At 45.6% G+C, this 21,401-nt stretch overlaps 3 protein-coding genes across 6 annotated transcripts in view; 2 read left to right on the top strand and 1 right to left on the bottom strand.

Moving 5' to 3' along the window:
- The window catches only part of RhoBTB (Rho-related BTB domain containing), a 302,716-nt gene extending 297,028 nt beyond the window's left edge, over nucleotides 1–5,688 (top strand). For all 4 annotated transcript variants that reach the window (XM_084591542.1, XM_084591543.1, XM_084591544.1 and 1 more), the window contains one exon: nucleotides 738–5,688. The gene's annotated coding sequence lies outside the window, so the exon portion shown is untranslated. The remainder of the gene's footprint in view (nucleotides 1–737) is intronic.
- Nucleotides 5,689–5,844: 156 nt separating this feature from the next.
- mRpL35 (mitochondrial ribosomal protein L35) lies at nucleotides 5,845–20,820 on the bottom strand. The gene is made up of 3 exons (XM_084591545.1): nucleotides 20,722–20,820; nucleotides 20,551–20,656; nucleotides 5,845–6,254 (listed from the first exon to the last, which is right to left on the bottom strand). The coding sequence occupies exons 1-3, from the start codon at nucleotides 20,762–20,764 to the stop codon at nucleotides 5,897–5,899; spliced, it is 507 nt and encodes a 168-aa protein (XP_084447671.1). The 5' UTR covers nucleotides 20,765–20,820; the 3' UTR covers nucleotides 5,845–5,896.
- LOC146206735 (uncharacterized) lies at nucleotides 6,428–9,870 on the top strand. Its single transcript, XM_084591540.1, has one exon. It carries the CDS (start codon nucleotides 6,956–6,958, stop codon nucleotides 9,428–9,430), a length of 2,475 nt encoding a protein of 824 aa, XP_084447666.1. The 5' UTR covers nucleotides 6,428–6,955; the 3' UTR covers nucleotides 9,431–9,870.
- Nucleotides 20,821–21,401: the final 581 nt, after the last annotated feature.

The following is a 21,401-nucleotide window of genomic DNA, read 5'->3' as shown; positions in this document are numbered from 1 at the left end:
AATACACAAAAGTTTGAGGGACACTTTAGCTTCCCCTTCAGTTGCCTGGGATCTGCTTTGCATATCACCTCCAATTTTTTTATATTTACCACAAGATACACAAGGCTTCTTTTAAAATAGAATGAACATGCCTCAATGGCCCAGGGGTGACATGCCTGACACACATCCTAAGGGTCACAGGTTTGATTCCCATCTAATAACTCTGATTTTCTTTTTGAGCACAATTAATTTACTTGAAGCTGTTACGTCATAATGCTGTTTGAATCATGTTGCAACCTTATAATCACAGTTTGTCTAATGTTTCAGTGTTCTGCATGACAGCATCACCAATCCGGAAATTTGTGACACAAATATCAAGTTTTCTGCCATCCAGGAAACTGGCTGAAATTAATGTGTGTTTGGCAGCTGCTGCCATCTATCACTAATATGAACTGCACATGTGCATTAGAAGCTAACATTTGGTTTTCAACCAGTAGAGCTCAGGAGAAGGCAGATTGGAAATTTTTCAGTCTGCATACTCTTCCTATATTCAAAGGTAAATTAGTCATTTTCCCACTGCGACAATGCCAAAAATTGTGATTGTGGCTGCCAACACACAAACCAAGGTCTTAGCCATGTCTATTGCTGGAGCATGTACATGTAATAATCTGCTGTGAAAATTCCATGTTGAACCCTGAAGCAAAAGTGAACCAGTGCATTTGGCTGCCACCAAAACTGCAGCTCCACTTTGTGCGCAGGCCACTGAAGGAACCGTGCTCAACCAGCCTCAAGCAGTACCCTCAGCCAAGGCTTGACACCTCCGGTTCCATGTACATATTGTTACTTTACTGTTCATGGTTTCATTTCACCCATGCTGGCTACCAGCTTATTTAATTTGGGAGGGACATCGTATCCATCTCACTAAGTAAAGTGACAACTAACTCCGGCAATCGGTAGGAAGCAAGGAAAACTCAATGACTGCCATTAGATATGTACATACGATGGTGGGACCTGACATTAGCCATGACTCCAGGATGTCCCATACTGCCTCTGGCCTGGGAAGGTACACTTATGGCACCGTGCAACGACCAGCAGCCAAGGACAGGTGCTTTCACTGCAGAGTTCCCACCCATTGGCTCCAAGTGTCATTAGCATTTGCACCAAAGGCTTTGATATATACTACATGCAACAGTCGGTCAGTTACTGCTCCAGGGTGTATTTAGCACTGCATAATGAGCAACAGCACTGACATGCTTTATTTTAGTGCTAGTCATTTCGTATATTTGTATTCACCTTTGTGTCATGTGTACACACTTTTTGCCTATGACTTGTGGATGGTGTGGCAGTGAATGCGTGTCAATGCTTGCAATGATGGGAGGGTATGTTAGAACCAATGGGTATGGCAGTTTCTGCTACACAGGAGTACTCAAAAAAAGAGGCCAAAAACATGTGTGCCTCTAAAAGTGCACTGGTGGCATTGCAACCAGGCGGTTCTAAACATTGTGTTTTACCACTGCGACGTGCAACGTTCTTTAGGATGTCACAGTTTGCACAGCTCTGACATTGAATGCAAACATTCAAACCCTGAAGTGGTACATGTAGTTTTCAAAATGAATTACAAAATTTGTCTATTTATGTAGCCCACAGGAGATGCCTGTACAATTTAATATATGGGACATAGTCATGAACAAGGTAAAATTTTCACAATTTCATTGGAATAACCTTGAGAAACTGACAGTAGCAACATTGTTTTAGAAGCGCTGCCCACTGAGCAAAGAAAGTAGGCTGACATTAGTGGCCTTTAAATTTTCTTTGTAAGTCAAACCTCATTATAGTGACCAAGTAAAAAAATCTAAAATAGTTCGATATAGCCGAAATTCGCAATACAAAATTTCATAAATGCATGCAAGCAGCGCAATTCAGTCACTGAAGAGACGAAAACTCAAGCGGCGATCCTTGCTAGAGAAGTGCAGACTTTTTCCCAAGTTCCATTGACTTTTCAAAGACGCTTATGGCAGTCTAGGAGGTCGCAAATAACCAAGCGCCTGATAGCTTGGCTTCTTCACACTACACTGCTAACCCACAGCTACAGTCGATCCCAGATATATCAGACTCGAAATAGTTCAAAGTATAAAACGTGCCAAAAATGAGCTCCTTTGTAAGCCAGAAGCATGAATACGGTGTACCCACGCTAGCGGCATGCTTTGTGCACCGATGGTCTACCCGCCGTCGTACTGGCAGTCCAACCACGAAGCATACACGCTCGCCAGGCATCAAAACGCGAGACGCACTGGGCGCAGCTTTACGTGCCGCTCCGTTGATGTGGATCGGTGCTTCAGAGCTCCCGTTGCACGCACGTTGCAGTTGCATTTCGTGCCGCATGGCACAAGTTCAGTTGGCGTTAATGTTCAAGTAAAAGCTGCTCCATAATCGTTACTGGAACACTATAGACGCAATAATAACTTAGGGTGAAGCTAATTTCTCCATCTCCTTCAGCAACGAAACAGGCCATGGGAAAGCGGCTGCAGGCGTTCGGTCAGCTAGGCTGGCTTCACTCCAAAGTAAACCACCTAACGCCAGCTTCCCCGCATGACAGCAATGTCACGTTGAAAACAAAGACACAAGACCAAAGGCACTTTCAAGCAGACTCGACATCCACCTCACCAAGTAGCTTTACAGAATTTGCGTTGTTAGCAGGAGCTCAAGACTGTGCAGCCGACCCTGCACAACGTGTAAGAAATGATGGTGGGGGCAACATTAGGACAGAGGCACCTTACAGGGCTGCGGTGTGGAGTTCAATATATCGAATTTTTCACTGCATGAAAGTTTCATAAACGTGAACACCAATCCAATCCAATGGCATTTTCAAGGGGATAATCTCAGGGTTCGGTATAGGCAATAATTCTATATATCTGGAATCAACTGTACAGCTTCAGACAGCAGGCCAAGCGCCCAGCTAGGGTGGCGTTTCTGCGTCAGAGCCGCTTGGTGTGGGAAACGGTACGTCAGAGCGAAAACCACTGTTTTCACCCTGTGTGACAGCCAATTTGAGCACATGATGACTACAAGGTTACAACTGTTTGTCACTGTTCCACGGTGCTGTGTAGGGTTTGAAAGGTGCACACTTATGCTGACCGTGTTAACAATTATCTATGCCCCTGTATATTCTGCAGCATTGTTGGTAAATGATTAAGTATAGTGAGGGTATAGTGAGGCTTCACAAGAAAAAAGCCTCTGCCTGTGACACTTTCGTATAACAGGCCAAATGAGAGATATGAACTTGGTTTGAATGGTACAGGAAGCTGCATGTCTTTTCAGGACTTGACAGAGAACAGGTATGTTAATAAACGACATAAAAAAATGAAATACCTCTAGCAGGGTAAAAAAAATGTGTTCAGATCTTGTGAGTTCTTGGAAATTTTATAAGATGCAAGTTTACAAATGTGATGCTTGCCATTTTCTGCAGAAAATTACAAGCAGCAGAGCTGTGCAGACTTGTGTGGCATGCTCGTGGATCTTGCTGGTCAATGAAGCCTCTGTTTAGCTTTGAGCCTACAGGTTGTAGATTTCCTCGTCTTTCGACCTCTGTGTGTCCATGATTGTAAGGGGCACACCAGCTGTGTTTCATTGTAATGGTCATTCTGGAAGCAGTTTCTGAAGCTGCAAGCATTTGCACATGCCTCGTGTTACTAAATGTGCAAAGCTATAGCTGCCCAGCTGTCAGGCATTTTCTCTCACTTCATGTATGATGCTTTGCTGTGAAAGGTTGTGTGTGTGCTCATTCATTTGTGGCAGATGGTTCCCATGAAACAATTGCACCTTATTCATTTTGTCTCCAGGTGTACTCAATCCAAAGATACAGGTGCTGTAGCAAAGCAGGACAGCCACAGAAGTGACCTTATTCATACATTTTGCACCAATTGGTACGGTTTTGGACTGAACACGATCAAAATGTATAAAAAGAGGGTGCAGTCTTTCGTTTGGTTGTCTTTTTCTTGCTACCCTAAGTACCACTGAAAGGGCAGTAACTATATTCAGCAGTTTTTGTGGCTTGAACCAAGGGAACAATACCACTGTGTGTTTTAACAAAAAGAAAAAAATGCCTTCCTATTTGTGTGCAACTGCAGTGGTGGCTGTTTTGTAGTTTTTTAATTGCTGCAATGCCATGTGTACATATGCTCAAACAGTCATGTCCGAGACTGTTAATGGCTTTTCAGGGAATGGTTACAAGTGTGCTGTGTTGGTGTGCATAGAATGAAAAGAATGTGGCCAACCAACCATCACTTACCAGAGTCGTCATTTGGTTCCGGGTTGCCCTGAACTTAAGCCATTCACCTACTACAATACCGAATATTCCATTTCTTGAGTTATCACTGACAGTAGTGGACACTTGATTTTGAGTTGTCCACACAAGAGCCGAAAGGTTAAAATGCAGCAAATGTTACCCAAATAGGCACTCGATAGTTTTATAACTGTCAATTCCAAGAGAAGGAATAGGGCACACAGGGCAGCAGACATTGCTGGAATCATAACAATTTTCATATTTAACATTATCACTGAACGGCACTGTCTGGTTTAGGGTCAACGGGTGTACAAGCATTAAATGGCTCTGCAAATTGCTTTTCATTCCAAAGCAAATTATGGGTTCTTAAGTGGTGGCTACATCAAGAAATTTCAACAGTCCCTGGTATTGTACTTCAGCAACGAATCTTACAGTGCTCCCAAATAATGCTTTTCCTTTCTTTTTTTTTTTTTTTAATGCTATTTTAATGTCTATTGTGCTGGCTAGTGGCCTATGAATTGATACATCAAAGAATAACACTTTCCTGACCACCAGGAAAAGCTGAAATTTCAATTCTGGAGACATGTTTGTATGGCAAGTGCTCAGGTTGAAATCTAGCCAATCATGTGGCTCCTATTTACAAAGTGAATCAGCACTAGTGAAGACACCAGCACAAAAAGAAAAATTTGTGTACAAGTGGACTTTGGAAATACAGTGCGTGTGTGGCTGCAACTTTACTGCGCCAGGTAAGTTTTTTTTTTGTTTGTTTGTTTTTAAATGGAACAGCAGTTCAGGCAGAGTCCTAGTAACAAAGACTGCTGCTTCCTATTTTGCAGAGGGCAAGATCAGTCAGCATGCGTCTGCCCTCTGTGGGAGCATGCTCTCATAAAGGATAGAACCATGTGCAATGTCGTTTCCAGAAATTGCCACCTTGATGGTCACTTCACGGCTATGAAGCAAAACAACACCATGTTGGCCACAGTATTGGACAAGTGAAGTGGCTACCTTTTATGCTATCCAGTAGAAAGTGGTTCAAAATAGAACACTTTGCTGCATTGATAACTACTAGCTCATTTGCACACTGCAGTTGGAAGGCAGAGCTACCGCAGATGTGTCGTCCCTTTTATTTGGGCATTAAACGCCATTTTGTAATGTATTGAACCTGACGTGGTGGCTCTCCTTCAGTTCAGCCCGGAACAAAGCACAGACGCATGGTAGATTGCTGAAGATTCCGTTTAAAGATGCTGGAAAGGTTTCCGTACAAGTACCTCCGAACACTAACTAGTACCAGGGTTGAGAGCAACTGCTGTGCAGGCATTCCTTGTCCCAGGTGTGGAAAAGAATAAAGCAGCTCGCACTTGATAGCCCTGGTCAGCAGAGTGTGTGACATCTTTTTATTGGGGCCCTGGTTACAGCTGCTGCGAGTAGCTGTGCTTTGATGCTTGCTTGCCCTGCCTTCCACAATTGATGCGTTGCAGTCTGTACTCTCGAATTGAGCAATGCACAGCACAGTGTGGTTTGTTAGAGGGCAGATATGTCTATTTTCTGTACTGCACCACGACAAAAACAGTGTGAAATAAAAGTTGGCTTTTATACCCACACTTTATTCACAGCTGTCAACTACGCTGAAACATGTTACTGCCAGGTTTTTTTTACATGTAAGAAGTTGTTCCGCACGTGGTAGGGTTCATAGGGATCATCCACATAGTATTTGGGCCTTTTCCAGTAGTCGCCAACCATTTTGTCAAGCAGTTTGCACTGTGTCCTATTGCAGAAGACATGGGTACGCAGACCTTGCAAGATGTGGTCGGGCTTCTTCCAGAGCTTCTTGGCCCTGCCAGACCGAGGCCGTATCCACAGGCCAGAGTTGAGGCGCATGAACCTTTTTATCACTGCGCGGCACGTTCTCCGCTGGCCATTCCGGTAATTGAACTTGGTGACGCTGCGGCTGCTCTGCTCCAGTGCCACTGGTGGTGCCAGCTGCAGAAGTGGCCTGTAAAAGTTATGAGCTTTCTGCTGGGTGGTGTTTTTCGCAATGTGCACAATTAGTCGTCGTTACTACAATGGCAGATGAAGTTATGTGGTCCATAGGGTCACGAAGAGTCGGACACGACTGGGCTGAACTGAACTGAACTGAACTACAATGGCAGGAGCACAAGCCCTTTAAGGGGGGATGCGGGGATCAGATCGCGAAAATCGCGGAAAAAATCGATTTTTGAAAAGTGCGCTTTTCGGAATCTACAACATTATTTCTATGTTGTCCTGAAATATTTCACCAAAAAACAAACTCTAAGTAGTCTAAATAAATATATTTATCGGTGCCGGCGTCGAGATATTCTTCCCGAACCGCGAAAAAGCTGCCAAGTTCACGGCATGACTGCTTGACTTTCCCGCCACGGAGCGCCGCCATTTTGGCATCGTTGGAAAGCCCGACTCTTCAGCTCTTTGTCCCAACCCCTCCCTCCCTTCTCCGCCAGCTAGCAAGCGCACAAAAAAGGAATATCCGCAAGACGGCAGCACGAAGCAGCCAATGAATACCGCGCCCCGATTGGCTCTGCGCCGCGACGTGTTGCTAGGCGCCTCCTCATTGGCTGATGCCGCGGCAATAATGGCAGCCAGCGCAAGGAGCGTCTGCTTTGTCCGCCGCTGGAAAGCAATTCTTTTTCTTGCGTTTCGAGTCTTCGACCACGTGCAATGGATCAGCGAACGTTCGAAAAGAAGTTCCGGACAAAGCATGCTTACGGGAAGCGAAAACGCAAGCCTGTTACAGCAAGGAAGAAGCGGCGATCATCAACAGGTGGTTCTACCGAGCCGAGCGTCCGTTCGGAATCGGCGGAGTACGCGCCCAACGTGCTACGCGATCTCTCTCCCAATGTGCTGTGCGATCTCATGCCGAGTTGGGCACCAGCCAGCGATTGTGAGAACAACCAACAACGTGCTGCGCTGTCGAGGCACGGGTGCAATGTTACTTCACCAGCGACGATCGACATGCCAGTGAGCGTCGCCGCACACGTGCGTCTCGCCGTGCACGGACGTGCCACTGCAAGTTCGTCGGGTGAGACACCAGCCAGCGAAGGTGAGACGGGCCACGATTTCTCGCCGTTGAGCCGTGGGCGCAACGTTAATTCGCCAGTGAGGATCGACACGCCAGTGAATGTCACCGTATGCGAGCGTCCCGGCACAAGCTCGTCGAGCGAAGTGGTCTTGCAACAGTCATCACCGCCTGACTGCACAGTGGAGACACGTTTCCGCGATGTGTTTTTCAACTCCAAAATGTGTCCACAGCCGACAACCGCGAGTGAAGGCAATCCTATGCCATCGACGAGTTACGGTGTTCGCGGGCGCGCGCTCGCTTTCGCGGACGCGCCGGCGGCCGAGCCATCGACGAGTTACGGCGATCGCGGGTGCACGCTCGCTTCCACGGACTCGCCGGTGGCCGATCATCGCAGTGACGAATATTCATCCAGTGAACGTCGCACTATTCAAGCTCACCTCAGAACACGATTTGTGTCCGCGGAAACGGCAAAGGTGCAAGCATCGAGTGTTTGCGAATCGCTTCGCGCGGTTTCAGCTACGGAGCGCAAGTTTGCGCTGACCGACTCAAGAGAAGATGCCATTTCCGCACCTCCAGAAGAGGAATTTATGCTTGTGCAAGTAGCAGCCTTGAACTCGCTGATTAGTTCCATGCTTTGCCCAATTTGTCATCAGCCTGGCCTAACAGTGCATCGGGAAACTAAATTAGGGCTAGCTGTGAAGATGGTACTTTCGTGTATTTCCTGTGGTGCCCTCCAATCTGAATGGTCTTCACAAAGGCAGAGTGGTTCTAGAGCCTTTGATATCAACATCAGATCAATTCAAGCGATAAAGAGCATTGGTAAGGGACCAACTGCTCTCAATGACTTCTGGGCCACCATGAATGTTTCACATAGAGGATTACACCACAAAACATATGAGGAGCATCTAAAAAAAACTTTCAAGCCTGCTGCAGAAGCAGCTGCAAACAACATCTTTGCAGATGCTGTAGAGGCAGTGAGAAAGGTGTACACAGAAATGGAAACTACCTTTTCAAAGAATATTACAGTCGTGTACGATGGTACGTGGCTGACACGTGGCCACAGTTCTCACACTGGCGTTGGCTGTGTAATTGAGTTTCATACAGGGCTTGTGTTAGACTGTGTGGTTCTCTCGAACTTCTGCCTTGGGTGCAGCAGACAGCCAGCTGAAAGTGACCCCACTTATGCTGAGTGGAAGCAACAGCACCAGTGCCAGAAAAACACTGATGTGAATTCTGGACGAATGGAGGTGGAGGCTGCACTGCAGCTGTTCAGGCGCTCTTTGAGCAAGAATGATCTCCGGTACACAAACATAGTCTGTGATGGGGACAGCCGCATGTTCCGCACTCTGTGTGACGAAGAAGTTTATGGTTTTGTGCAGCTCTCCAAAGAGGACTGCATAAATCACGTGAAAAAACGGATGGGTGCTGCACTTCGCTCCCTGGTCAGCAAGGCTAAAAAAGGAGAGCCACTAGGTGGAAAGGGGGGCCTGACACAGCAGCTGATGAAAAAATTGACTGACTACTATGGCCTCGCTCTGCGGAACCACTCAGAAGTTGAAGAAATGCAAAGGGCAGTAATGTCGACCTATTATCATGTGACGTCGACGGATGGTGAACCCCATCATGAGCTGTGTCCCCCTGGCCCCCTCAGCTGGTGCAAACATCGATCAGCAGAGGCAGAAGGACAACCACCACCCCCTCACAAGTACAAGTTATCACCGAAGGTCGCTGAAGCACTTCTGCCAGTGTACCAGCGCCTCTCAGACCCTCAGTTGCTGGCCCGGTGCAGGGGAGGCAAAACTCAAAATGCGGCTGAGAGCCTCCATTCAGTGATTTGGTCACTATTATCGAAAGACCAGCATGCCTCACTGTTCGCTGTGGAAACAGCAGTGCACGAGGCGATTTTGAAGTACAACTCAGGCAATCTGAGAGCATATTCAAACCTGTGCACAACATTGGGCCTGCGCCCTGGAGCCCTTTCTCTTCAGCGGGCCGCCGAGAAAGACTCTCAGCGCATTAAGAAGGCGCACAAAGCCCATCTTTTGAAAGGACAAAGGTCTAAGAAATTGCCTGCTGCCAGAGACATGAAATTTTACAGTGCAGGAGCATTTTAGACAGTGTGTGCCAGTTTGGAACTTTTGAGCTTGTTTTCTCAAAACTTCGTTTTGAACTTACCACCTTGCTTGTGGAAAGCGCAGCATCGCAATGGGTGCATGGATTTTTATCCCGTTTGTCTTGTTGTAATTGCTGAAATGTGCTTTACATCAAGACAGTCTCAGATTTGCTATTTAGGCTCACCATTTTTTTATTACACAGTAATTAGAGCACGATACCTTCTAAACATAAAGAGAAGATGTATAATAAGTCATTTAGGAAAAGAGCAGAGAAGTTTAAAAAAATTTAAGGAGAATCTTGACCTAGACCACACTTCTTAGTAACTATTAAGAACATTTACAGACCCATAGCCCATTTTGCTGTCATGCTAGGCTTTCCACGAGCAAGCAACATGTTACCAACATATAAACAATGGTAAAATAAAAACTACTGAAGCTATCATTTTGAAACTTTATATCTTTCTGTTTGATGCTATTTCAAGCCAGCCTACCAAATTTCATCCCTCTAAGTCAAAAAATAAAAAAGTTTGCTCCGATCCCCTCATCCCCCCTTAAAGACTGTGCTGATAAGTGCATTACAAGAATTCAGAGGTTTACCCCGGTTAAACCTAGTTGCTCGAGCATAAGCTCTGTTAAGCACTGCTACACATTAGCCTGCACATCACTGCGCCGAAGCGTCGACGCATATGACCGGCATGCATCTCATCCATGGCGAGGCTGAGCAACCAAACGCTAGTCAAGCAGTTGTTAAACCAGTTGCCTAGTCACATGGTCAGAGCACATTAAAGAACTCCACGTGGTCAAAATTTCCAGAACCCTTTACTATGGCATCTCTCGGCTCAAGGGGAAACGTGCAAGTGAATGACCCAGGGAGTTGTAATAAGGTGGAAATTTGCAGAGCCCTCCACTACGCTGTCTATTGGCTCAAGGTTAACCTTGGGAGTTGCAGTGCGAAGAGCACACTCTCTAAAATGTCTTGGCAAATACAATCGTGCATGGCCATGAATGATGCATGCATGTGCAGGCACCTGAAAGAACTGCCGGGCTGGTTGGTCAGTTCCTGCATTATATCTGTAGAAAATTAAAAATAGCAGAAAAAAGGGGATAACAGAGCATGCATCTCGTTCTGCTAGGAACTATGCAACCACTTGCATTGCAACGTGTTTTACTGCGATGCATTCATAAAGTTTGAGTATTTGGCTGTTGAATTTCACAACTTCATAATGTCCAGCATTGCATTGGTTTGGTAGGGTTTGATGTAACAAAGCATCTAAAGCTATGAAAGATACCATAGTGGAGCACTCTGGACAATTTTCACCATCGGGGGTTTCTCAACATGCAATGACATTGTACAGTAAATGGGCACCTTGCGTGTCGCCTCTATCGAAACGCAGCTGCCATAGCCGGGCTCCAACTCAAGTTCAGCCGAGCACTCTAACCACTGAACCACTGCAGTGAGTTGAGAGAGAGACAGTAAACTGATCAATAACTCAAAGTGGAAAGGATCTTGGTTAAATGTTAAGAATCCCTCAAGATGGAGTAATCAGTGATAAAAGGAGTAATTACCCGTTAGCATCCATCCAAGAGCAGCCATACAGCTACAAGGGAAAGCCATACAGCCTTCTCAGAAAGCTTTGGAGCTAAAAATCTGCCCTGGTCAAGGGTTGTTATTTATGACAATGGAGTAAACCAATGCCACGCCACATCTCACTACATGAAGAGGGTGAGAGCCCTCTACAAACGTCCCAGAGCTACTCGGGCTATGAGAGATGCTGTAGTGGAGGACTCTGGAAATTTCGAACACCTGGGGTTCTTTAATGTGCACTTACAGTACAAGGAAGCCGTGCCTCCACCAATAAGTGGCCACCAGGATTCAATCCTGCATCCTTGGGCTCAGCAGTCAAGCACTGGAGGGTATGTATGCATATTGTCACCACACAAATGGACACAGTGCTCAACATGTCATCCTGATTGTGGCACCACGCTGTGTCGATGCAGTCCCACGTTTTTGGAGTTGTAAAGTATACAGCAAGCCTTATTTGAGTTTTGTGCCAATAATTAAAAAAGTATCTGAAAGATTCAGAATATACTTTATTAAAGTATCTGAAAGATTCAGAATATACTTTATTAAGTTAGGAACAATTCTGCACATGCACTAATTCAGCAGACTAAATGAATAAGATATTCACTATCCAAATGTCAATATTCACATACTGCTATTAAATTTTAGGTATGAACCTTGACATTTTTACCTTTTTTGAATTCGGGAAGCAATCACTGAGCACATTAACGGTCTACCTTCCAGTCGAAAATATTTTCGCCCTCGCTGATTGTGAGGCTTCGCCCCGGTACACAAAGCAGCAAACATTTTTTGAAAAAGTAATTAGCAGCACAGTTACAGCCACTGCAATCAACCGATTCGGTGGTGTTTCTCTCCTCCTGTTCCCTCAAAGAGGGTTTCCTCTCTTGCCCCGACTGCCTAGCCGCTGCCATGCCTCCACAAGCCAAATTCCTCTTCCTTCCTCCTTCAGAGTTTGGCAGGAGGTGTGGTGTCTGTAAGGAACAACACAGCACAAAGAACGGCCTCGGAGCAGGGACACCGCGTACGAGACAACAAAATGGGCGAAAAAGAAGCACAAAATGAGTGGCTCACACAATTAGTGGTCTCCGCCCACCCTTCACCCATCAGCCACAACCATCAGCCACAAAGACTGACCAGTGGATGCCGTCCTGGGTAAGGCCGGGGTATTGAAGTCACAGTGCAGGATAGGCAGCCAGAGTATAAAGCAGGAAAACTTGCTTTCAAAGGGGAGAATGAGAGCTTTGATTTGCTTTCCGGTGCACACGTCGCTGTAGTATTTTGCACAGACTATCTAGGATTGCTTGAGGTTCGGGCTTGTTTGTTTAAAATGCCATACCCTGGTCACTGGCCCTTTAACACATCTCCGTCCAATTGTTTAAAGGGAATCCCCTAGGCTGATTAAATTTCTAATAAGAGAATAATTACGCATTAACAGGAAAACATTTTCGTCAACTATGGAGTTTGTGAAAGCTGCATAGCTTTCCTTAGTAACTGCACAGCTGTACTTGGCGAATGACTGAGTACTCATTTATTACCACAGCTCACTAAACAAGCATCAGTTAAAAAAGGCTATGCATGGAACTATGCAAATTTTTTGAATAATGATTTCACCATTTCATTCAACTAAGACAGGTTGTCAATAGTTCAAAAACTTTTCACCAAGATACTGGCCACTTTTTGGACACCACGATACTGGCCACTTTTTGGAGCCATAATATACCATCCCATTTTCCAATACTCGCCGCGGTAGCTCGGTGATTAGGGCTGGTTGCTCGACTGTTGAACCCAAGGACTGTGGTTCACATCTCGGTCGCAGAGGCAGCTCTTCGATGGAAATGAAAAGCAAGGCAGCCATGGACTGTGCATTGTCAGTGCATGTTAAACAACTCCAGGTGGTCAAAATATTTAGAGCCCTTTACTACAGCGTGCCTCAACCTGAGTCACATTGGAATGTTAAACCCTATAATCCAAGCCATTTTTCAATAGTATCATCAAGGCATACAATTCATCTTAGCGCATGAAATAAATACAAAGTATCTGATATCTACAAAATACGCTAACTGGTTCATGTTCATATTTCCTTTTATAAATCCTGTAACCCATTTTGAATTTACTTGAAACAAATTATTGATGTTCAACTTCGATTTGTCCAAACCAACATGAGTACAGGAAACACAATGTCAACTTTAGGAGTCTTGGCACAAAAAAAATGTATGCAAGCTTCGTTTCTTCGTTCTCTTCTACTGTTTACAGCATTAAGCAATATGGTACAGCACAGACTGAACTATTCAATGCTATATAATAGACGCTGTCGCTTTCCCATTAAGCCAGAGTCACACTGCGGAAACACACAGCGACATCAACCGAACAAGTTCGCCAAACAAGCCGCCAACAAGTTTCCGAACCAACTTGTTGCCCAACAGGATGTCACACCGCACAAACAGCCGGGAAGCCGAACAGGTTGCTGCAGTGTTGCCTCGGTGTGACAGTGCTCGGCAACCAAAACAAGCAGGAAACAGTGTCCGTCAACGCTGTTTGGCCTGTTCGCCAGCCGGGCGAATTTCCGGGCGACAACACACCAATCAAAGCGCTCATATTTGAGCTGATTGACTCATTCCTGCGCATTTCCTACTTGCAGATACATTTTTTTTTTTTTTTTGCAGAAAGTTTCCTTGCAAATCATTTTCCACTTATGGCTGTTGTGGCGTCTTGCAGGCAGCACATGCAGGCGAGCGCTCACGCGATGACGGTCGCTCCTCCCGTTGTCGAGCAAGATTGCTGCGGTTGCACACCGGCGTTTCGTACGGATTCTATGTACTTCCATGCTGTTGATGTAAACAATTGTTGAGTACATCTAACTATAACCAAAACCCTACTTATTTGCCGTTCTCATTCACTAAAACTTGTAGAGGCTGTCGCAGACGGTGCGCCGATGGTCCGCGTTGTCCGTCGCTGCTGCCGAGATCGCGGAACGGCGCAGTATATGTAGCGCTGCTTGATTTGATGCAGTGCACATTCGTATCAGAAAAAAAGCTACTATCAGAGGGACTGCCTGCTATACTTGTGCAACAGCAGCATGCATGCCTGCACAAAGCGTGGTGCAGCTTTCGGCAACAGCGCCTCCCGGGGGTGCGCCAGGAGATATGCGCTGCTGTCTGCCTGCCGTACTTGTCGCTGGGCCTAATCTGTTTTGGCGGACGGCATGGAGGAAGAAAAAAAAATAAGAGGGAGCGCCGCGGGCTGGTGGTGAATGAAGCTTAGTCATAAAAAATATAATAGAAAGCATCATGGGCATTTAGCCGTCAACTGACACGGCAAGCGATAGACGGTAGATGGTGTCTGTTACGGTTGCGCAAGCCCCGCTCTGGAGGAATGCCTTCGCTATGTGACGCCTGCTCTAGAAATCTGAGGCACGCGCTGAGCGCAGACGATGGATGGAACTTTGGACCTTTACACGGGCCGAAGGCCTAGGAGCTGCCGCTGCCACAGTACACGTGTATTTCGTGACGTGTGGTTGGGTCCCCTCAATTGCGCCATACGAAATGCTTGCGGGGCTTGGCGCACGAAGTCAAGAGCAAGAAGGACGGGGCTCAACGCATGAAGTCGAGAGTTAAAAGGACGAAGCGCTGATCCGTTTTGTCCAGTCGTCCTTCGTGTTCTTGTGGTTCGCCTTTGTGCGCCGAGTCTCGCAAGCCTGGAATCAAACCAACTGGCCCAACAACAAAAGCTACCATATGAAATGCTCCATGCCGGAATGCTAGAGCTACACGGATATACCGCCTTGGACTGTCGCTCCACCGGTAAGTATCCTGTTATGCGCACTCGTTGAGAAACGAGACGCTTGCTTGTCAGGGTATGTGCACGTATTGTACAGTCTCTTTCGCTATAATTTTTCCCAGCCCCGCGTATAGCACATGAATTTGGGCGAAATAGTAGCGAAATGGGCGGCTCCTGACATCGGTGCCTCAAAGAGCAGCAAGTTTCCGCGATGTGACATGGTGTTGCCCAACTGTCGGAGAACAAGTTCGCGACAGCTGTTGTGCAAAAAGGCAGAGCAGCATAGTAGAGAGCTGCCAATCTGTGCACAAAGAGCCTATCGTGCCACTTCTCATTGGAGACTAGTTCTCAACCAGAGAGGCCTTCAAGTTAGCATTGTTTAGTTGCATTACAGGTCAGCCGCCAAGTCTGCCAATCAGCAGTGTCATTCACGTGCTTGCCTATTGATGCCAGTGGCTATTCCCAATGGTTGCTTTGAGACAGGAACAATGACCGACAAGCAGTCACCTGGCACAACTGACAATAGTGGTACTGGAACCAGCCCGAAACCCAATATGACGCAGCTTTTAAAGCAGCTTCAGAGCACAGCCAACGACCTCAACGAAATAACACAAGGAAAGACACATACCAATATGCACTAAGTTACACAATGTATCCATACTTGATAGTAAAATATCACCACGTCTGGAGGAGACTGATAGCCTCAAGAATATAGTGTGGCAGCCGAGCTTGAAAACCTTGAGCTTGATGACCTAGAAAATTGCTCAAAAATGTTAATAACAACTCATTGTAGCAAACAATCAATGACAAAATTACCAACAATACCTAAAAATGAAGCCTGCTAGCAACAAAAGAACCCATGCACTATTTCACTACTACTGCCAAAACATGGCCGGTAATTATAAAACTGCTGAAATATAATCGCACTGGGATAAATAAATCAACACATGTACAATGCTTGAAGTAACACACTTAGCAAATCTCTTAGCAACCACTTCCTGCCTAACATAAAGCTAAAATAAAGAGAACTGATCTTCATACACGAACTCATCTTATGCAATGTCACTAACTGCAGCATATTCATTTTTCCATCACCATCACCATATACCAGTTTTCTCAACCACCTTTTCAACAAATTTAACTCAGAATTTGCATGCCATGCTTACACTGATATCAAATTATAGCACAAGTGCAAAACCACTGTATCATGTTGCAAATACTTGCCACTAAAAGGAAAGCACACAACAATCACTGGATATACAAGCACTGTTAATCAATCGTAATTGTGTGGAAAAACAAGGAAACAACCTTATTCGTGAGATCGAAACAACAAATGCAGAGTACATTGGTTTGCTTTGCAGGGTTTAACATCCCAAAGTCACTCAAGCTATGAAGACTCCATAATGGCGGGCTCCAGAAATTTTGGCCACCTCGGGTTCTTTAACATACACTGCCATCACACAGTATGTGGCCACCTTGCTTTTCACTTCCACCAAAAAGCGACCACCGCGGCCGGAATTCGATTTCGCGCCCGAGTTTAGCAGTTGAGTGCAGAACATACTATACTTTTGTCTCAGAAGCTGTTTGCAGCACTGGGGATCACCCCTGCCTTTATGCACACTATATTAGATAATTGAGCCTGTTGTCTGAATCGCAGGATGAGGGAGGTGACCGTAGGAGCACAATTATCATTATAGTGCCCAGGGGCAAGCAGTGTTTAGGAGCACAATTGCCTATTATAGTGCTTTCAATAACACCACACACACACACAAAAAAAAAAAACACAATACATTTCTGGAGTTATTTCAACCCCCAAAACACTCATTGATAATTCAGCCTGGAAAACAGAAAACTGCAAGGCTGGCAATTTATTGAGTAATTATTCTGCACCACATTTCATCAATGATAATGGTACACTTCCTGGCACAAGCCTTGTACACAAAATGCATTAGGCCACTACCAATACCTGTGAGTGGAGCACTGAATAGCTATAAATTTTGGGTACAAAAAATGTACCTAGACCATATAAAACTTGTGACTTCCTCAAATTATGTCTCAAACAGGTGGCTACTTAATGATTATAAGCATGCACCCTTCCAAAGAATGGAAACAGCCCAAGCTGGAAATCCAAATGCCCAAATGGGGAAGCAAGGCTAATGTTGCTAAAGCAAGAGAGTTCCAGAAACCCATCTACTTCTGCTTTATTGATTATGCGAAAGTGTTTGACTGCGTAGACCACAGCAGATTGTGGCAAGCTCTCCAAGAGATGGGAGTTCCAATTCACCTCACCTGTCTCCTCAGGAATCTGTATGAAGGGCAAGAGGCCACAGTTAGAACTGGGCATGGTCTTACTGATTGGTTTCCGATTGAGAAAGGAGTGAGACATACTGTCGCCCTGCCTATTTAACCTATATACAGAGTGCATTATGAGGAATGCCGGTCTGGACGAGTCTTCAGCTGGAGTGAAGATTGCTGGAAAACATATCAACAACCTTAGATATGCGGATGATACAACTTTAATGGCAAAAAGTGAAGTGGAACCCAAGAGTCTTCTGATGCGTGTACAAGAAGAGAGTGAGAAGTTTGGGTTTAAACTGAACATTAAAAAGACAAAGATCATGGCGTCTTGCCCTATCAAGTCCTGGAGCATCAAGGGACAAGAAGTGGAAGCTGTGACAGATTTTCTCTTCTTGGGCTCTAAGATTACCCTGGAAGGAGACTGCAGCCATGAAATTAGGAGACGCGTGCTTCTGGGAAAGAGAGCCATAGTTAGCCTTGACCGCCTTGTAAAGAGCAGAGGCATCAGTCTGCCAACCAAGATCCGTATAACTCGTGCTATGGTCTTTCCAGTTGTGATGTATGGATGCGAGAGTTGGACTGTGAAGAAGGCTGACCGCCAAAGAATTGACGCGTCTGAATTGTGGTGCTGGCGGAGACGCTTGAGAATTCCTTGGACTGCCAGAACATCAAATCAGTCGATATTGTCGACCATAAACCCTGACTGCTCATTGGAGGGTCAAATTCTAAAGTTAAAGCTCAGCTACTTTGGTCATCTGATGAGAAGAGAGGAGTCGCTGGAGAAAGATTTGATGTTGGGAAAGGTTGAGGGTCGCCGGAGAAGGGGTAGGCAGCGAACACGATGGCTAGATGGCATCCTCGAGGCGCTGCAGATGAAATTATGTGATGTTAGGAAGATAGTGAGAGACTGGAAAGCGTGGCGTGATATGGTCCATAGGGTCACGAAGAGTCGGACACGACTGAACGACTGAACTGACTGACTGCAGGTGCATCTCTATTACTTATACAATGTTCAGATTACTTCAAATGGAACAACTTTTCTTGAAGAAAAGTATGTTATCAGTATGTTCTCACAGAACTATGTCCACTGGGTTCTGCCAATGGCAACACAATTATTAATTGGTACAAGGCTTGTCTCCGAGCACAAATCATCATAACCATCAGACAGCCTATAGAAGGTATGCACATGACGTCATCCGCCAGGGGTGCTAGTAGCCGGCGCGGCATTCGCAATATGCGTGGTCGTGTGTACGGCCGCCGCAACCAGCTGCAGTACTCAACTCTTGATCCGGGATGCGCTTTTCGTGTCTTGTCGGAACTTCTGCGTGCGCCAGCGAAAACCGTGCGAGTCAGGGGATACGCACTTGTACCCGTGGACTTTGTAGAACAAGAAAGACGTCGGTCTCGATAAAATGTTCTACTTTGTGAAAACATCGGCTCGTACGACTGTGGTAACTTCGTCGTGATGTGCGGCATAAAACAAGACCATTGCTTTGTGTTGAATTCCCCGACATCGGGGCCTGCTTGTGAAGTGCGCTCTTAAGTTTTTTGACAGGTGAAGAAATTAAAACGTACAAACCCATGAAAGCGCTTCAATTTTTTTGGCAAGCGAGCGAAGCCATGAGCCACACGTGTGTGAAGGCATCAATGGCCGGCGTGCCATTTTTAGAGGTGAGTAAATTGCAACGTGTCTGTTCTTTTAGCTAGTGCTGTGACCTCTGACGACCTGCAAGTGACGTGCTACAACTGTATCAGGAGTTATCGCTGCACATCGCGTTGTTGTGAACCTAGGTTCAATGAGTTATGTGAATTTCAAGCAGAGCTACGTTGTCGACACTCAATTTGTAAAAACTGCTTGCTGGGTGAGCCGTTTATGCTGCAAGCACGTAACAGTATTTGCTCGGCCTTCTGTCACCCAAATTAAGCAACTGCACTGCTTCTCTTTACTGCTGGAACAGCGCCCGTGAAAGCTTCGATCGGCAGTTTGCCAACTACTGCCACTAGAAATGTGCGTTTCGCGGCCATGTCAGCTTTGGAATTGGGGCAATTAATGCGCCTCAGTGGCAGCTAACAACAGATTTAATCAGCTGCAAGTCGTTTTACGCGCAATGGGCAGCTGGCCACTTTAGCTGTTGAGCTGTTGCATGGGTGAATGCCTGTTGTAACACCAAATAGGCAGTATTATGTCCCGGAGCACGAAAATACCGCTGCAGACTCCATGTGCATAGAGGGCTCCAATATGAAAAGTGGATGTGGAAATATTTAACAACTTGATAACAACTTGATAAATCTTTACGGATCACATACTGCGCGAGCACTCGCCGCTGAGGCGTGACGATGCTTGCGCCATCTGGTAGTACGGCCTCAGTGAATACCTTCTATACCCAGTATGCCGCATGCCAATTTTTTCTTGATTTCGGCTAGAACGCCCAACTTGAGTTTGTTCCCTGACCCACTCTGCACGCTCCCTGTCTCTTAATGTTACACCTACCATTTTCCATTTCATAGCTCTCTGTGTTGTCCTCAACTTAAGTAGAACCCTTTTCGTTAACCTCCACGTTAGCCCCGCAGATGAGTACTTGTAAGATACAACTGTTATATATTTTCATCTTGAAGGTATGCCGCCACTCATGATCTAGGACTACTTGCAGTCGCGGTTCATCCCACTCTGATTCTCCTAGTTATTTCCTTTTCATGGTCAATAACCAGAAGTAGACATACTCAATATTACTAGATTTATATTGGCACAAAGAATCGGGTAAAAACTAATTACTGTTAGCTCACAAAGCCATATATAAATGGGTTATCGGACCGCATACTGCTTACTAAAGCTTCATTGTTAATAAAACAGCGCGAACAGGAATACACAAGACAAGATAAAAGGAAGCTACAGGACAAGCGCTGTCCTGTAGCTTCCTTTATTTTGTTTTGTGTCATTCTGTTCGCGCTGTTTTAATTAACAATGGATGTTTACCAACTCGCCCAACAAAGTATCTAACTAAACCGTCTTCCATAATAACAGGAGGAAGCACTCGTTGAAACTCCCACGACCTGTTAATGGCGCACCGCTAACCACAGCAACTAAGCATAAATATTTTCAATATTTAACAACCTAGATGGAATGCTAACGAAGACTGTCTACAACATATCCTACTAGCTCACAATGATTCGGTCTGAATCGTCTAATATATTCTTAAACACGGCAACATATCCGCTTTTAAAAGGTAACCATACTCGAAGCTGTCCAGAGAAAAAAAGTGAAGTTCATTCTCAATCGATCAACCAGGAAAGGAATGCAAGCACTGCAAAGTTGTGCTATATTGCGGAATGAGCCTTGAGGAATGAAATTGCGGCTTATGAATTAACTATTTGATCACAAGTTAAATTTAGACACTTCTTTTATAAACAACTTATTCAGGAACAAGATCAACGAGCAGCGAGCAGTTCATAGCAGGCACCATACCGGGGGTCACGGTGCATGATCGGCGGCATGACGAAGGATCGGAAGAGCTGCAAGCCACCGGCGGTCATCCTGGACGCCGCTGTGAGCACATGGCCCGCCTTTGCACCTGCAGTTAGAGCATAAAGCTGTTGTTCACCTGCTCATGTCGTGTAACACCCACAGATAACGTACCCAAAAGTGATGGCAAATAGCGCACTCCCAACAGACTCGCCATCTTTGGAACAGCGATGGCGATGGCGATGGCGATATGGTCGTACCCTTTTGAACGGGCGATCACCCAGTAAGATCTGACCAGAAAAAAAAAAAAAAAAAAGACACACACACACACACAAAAAAAAAAGGAAAAAGGAGAGTCCAATTGTGGTATACATGGTATACAGCCTAGCGAGGCAGTTTTCACAACACCCTGGGCCGGAACGCTTCCTTCTTTGTTGTTCCCACGTGACCATGTGAGTTTCGGTTTCGGTTGCCCACTTCAGAATTCACGTTCGAGAATTTCAGAATTTTCATCTTCGAGATTATTGGCGCCATTGATCTGAGTGGCGTATACACAGTCAATAGGATTCATTCACATTCATGAAAGCAGTGCACAAGCAATTATAAAAGCCGACCGCATTTATGTGGTCGGCGCACACATCAATAACCGGCGCCAATTAACATGCCTAATAAGATGATGAATTTTAAAATAACAGATCGCAATGCAATGTTGGCATGAACCAGCCTCAATTCATGTGCGCCATGCGGCAGCTGGCACGAAGTGCACACAACTTCCACTGAAAACGATTGAAGTCAGCCTGCATCGATCATAAACCCGGCTAGACGTGCATTGACGTACGACGGACGACCAACGG

This window comes from Amblyomma maculatum, chromosome 1, assembly GCF_055883805.1.
Source record: "Amblyomma maculatum isolate TAMU_Amacu chromosome 1, ASM5588380v1, whole genome shotgun sequence".
In the NCBI taxonomy this organism is placed as follows: domain Eukaryota; kingdom Metazoa; phylum Arthropoda; class Arachnida; order Ixodida; family Ixodidae; genus Amblyomma; species Amblyomma maculatum.
Note: the sequence above shows the minus strand (reverse complement) of the source record. Positions and strands in the feature narration are given on the sequence as shown.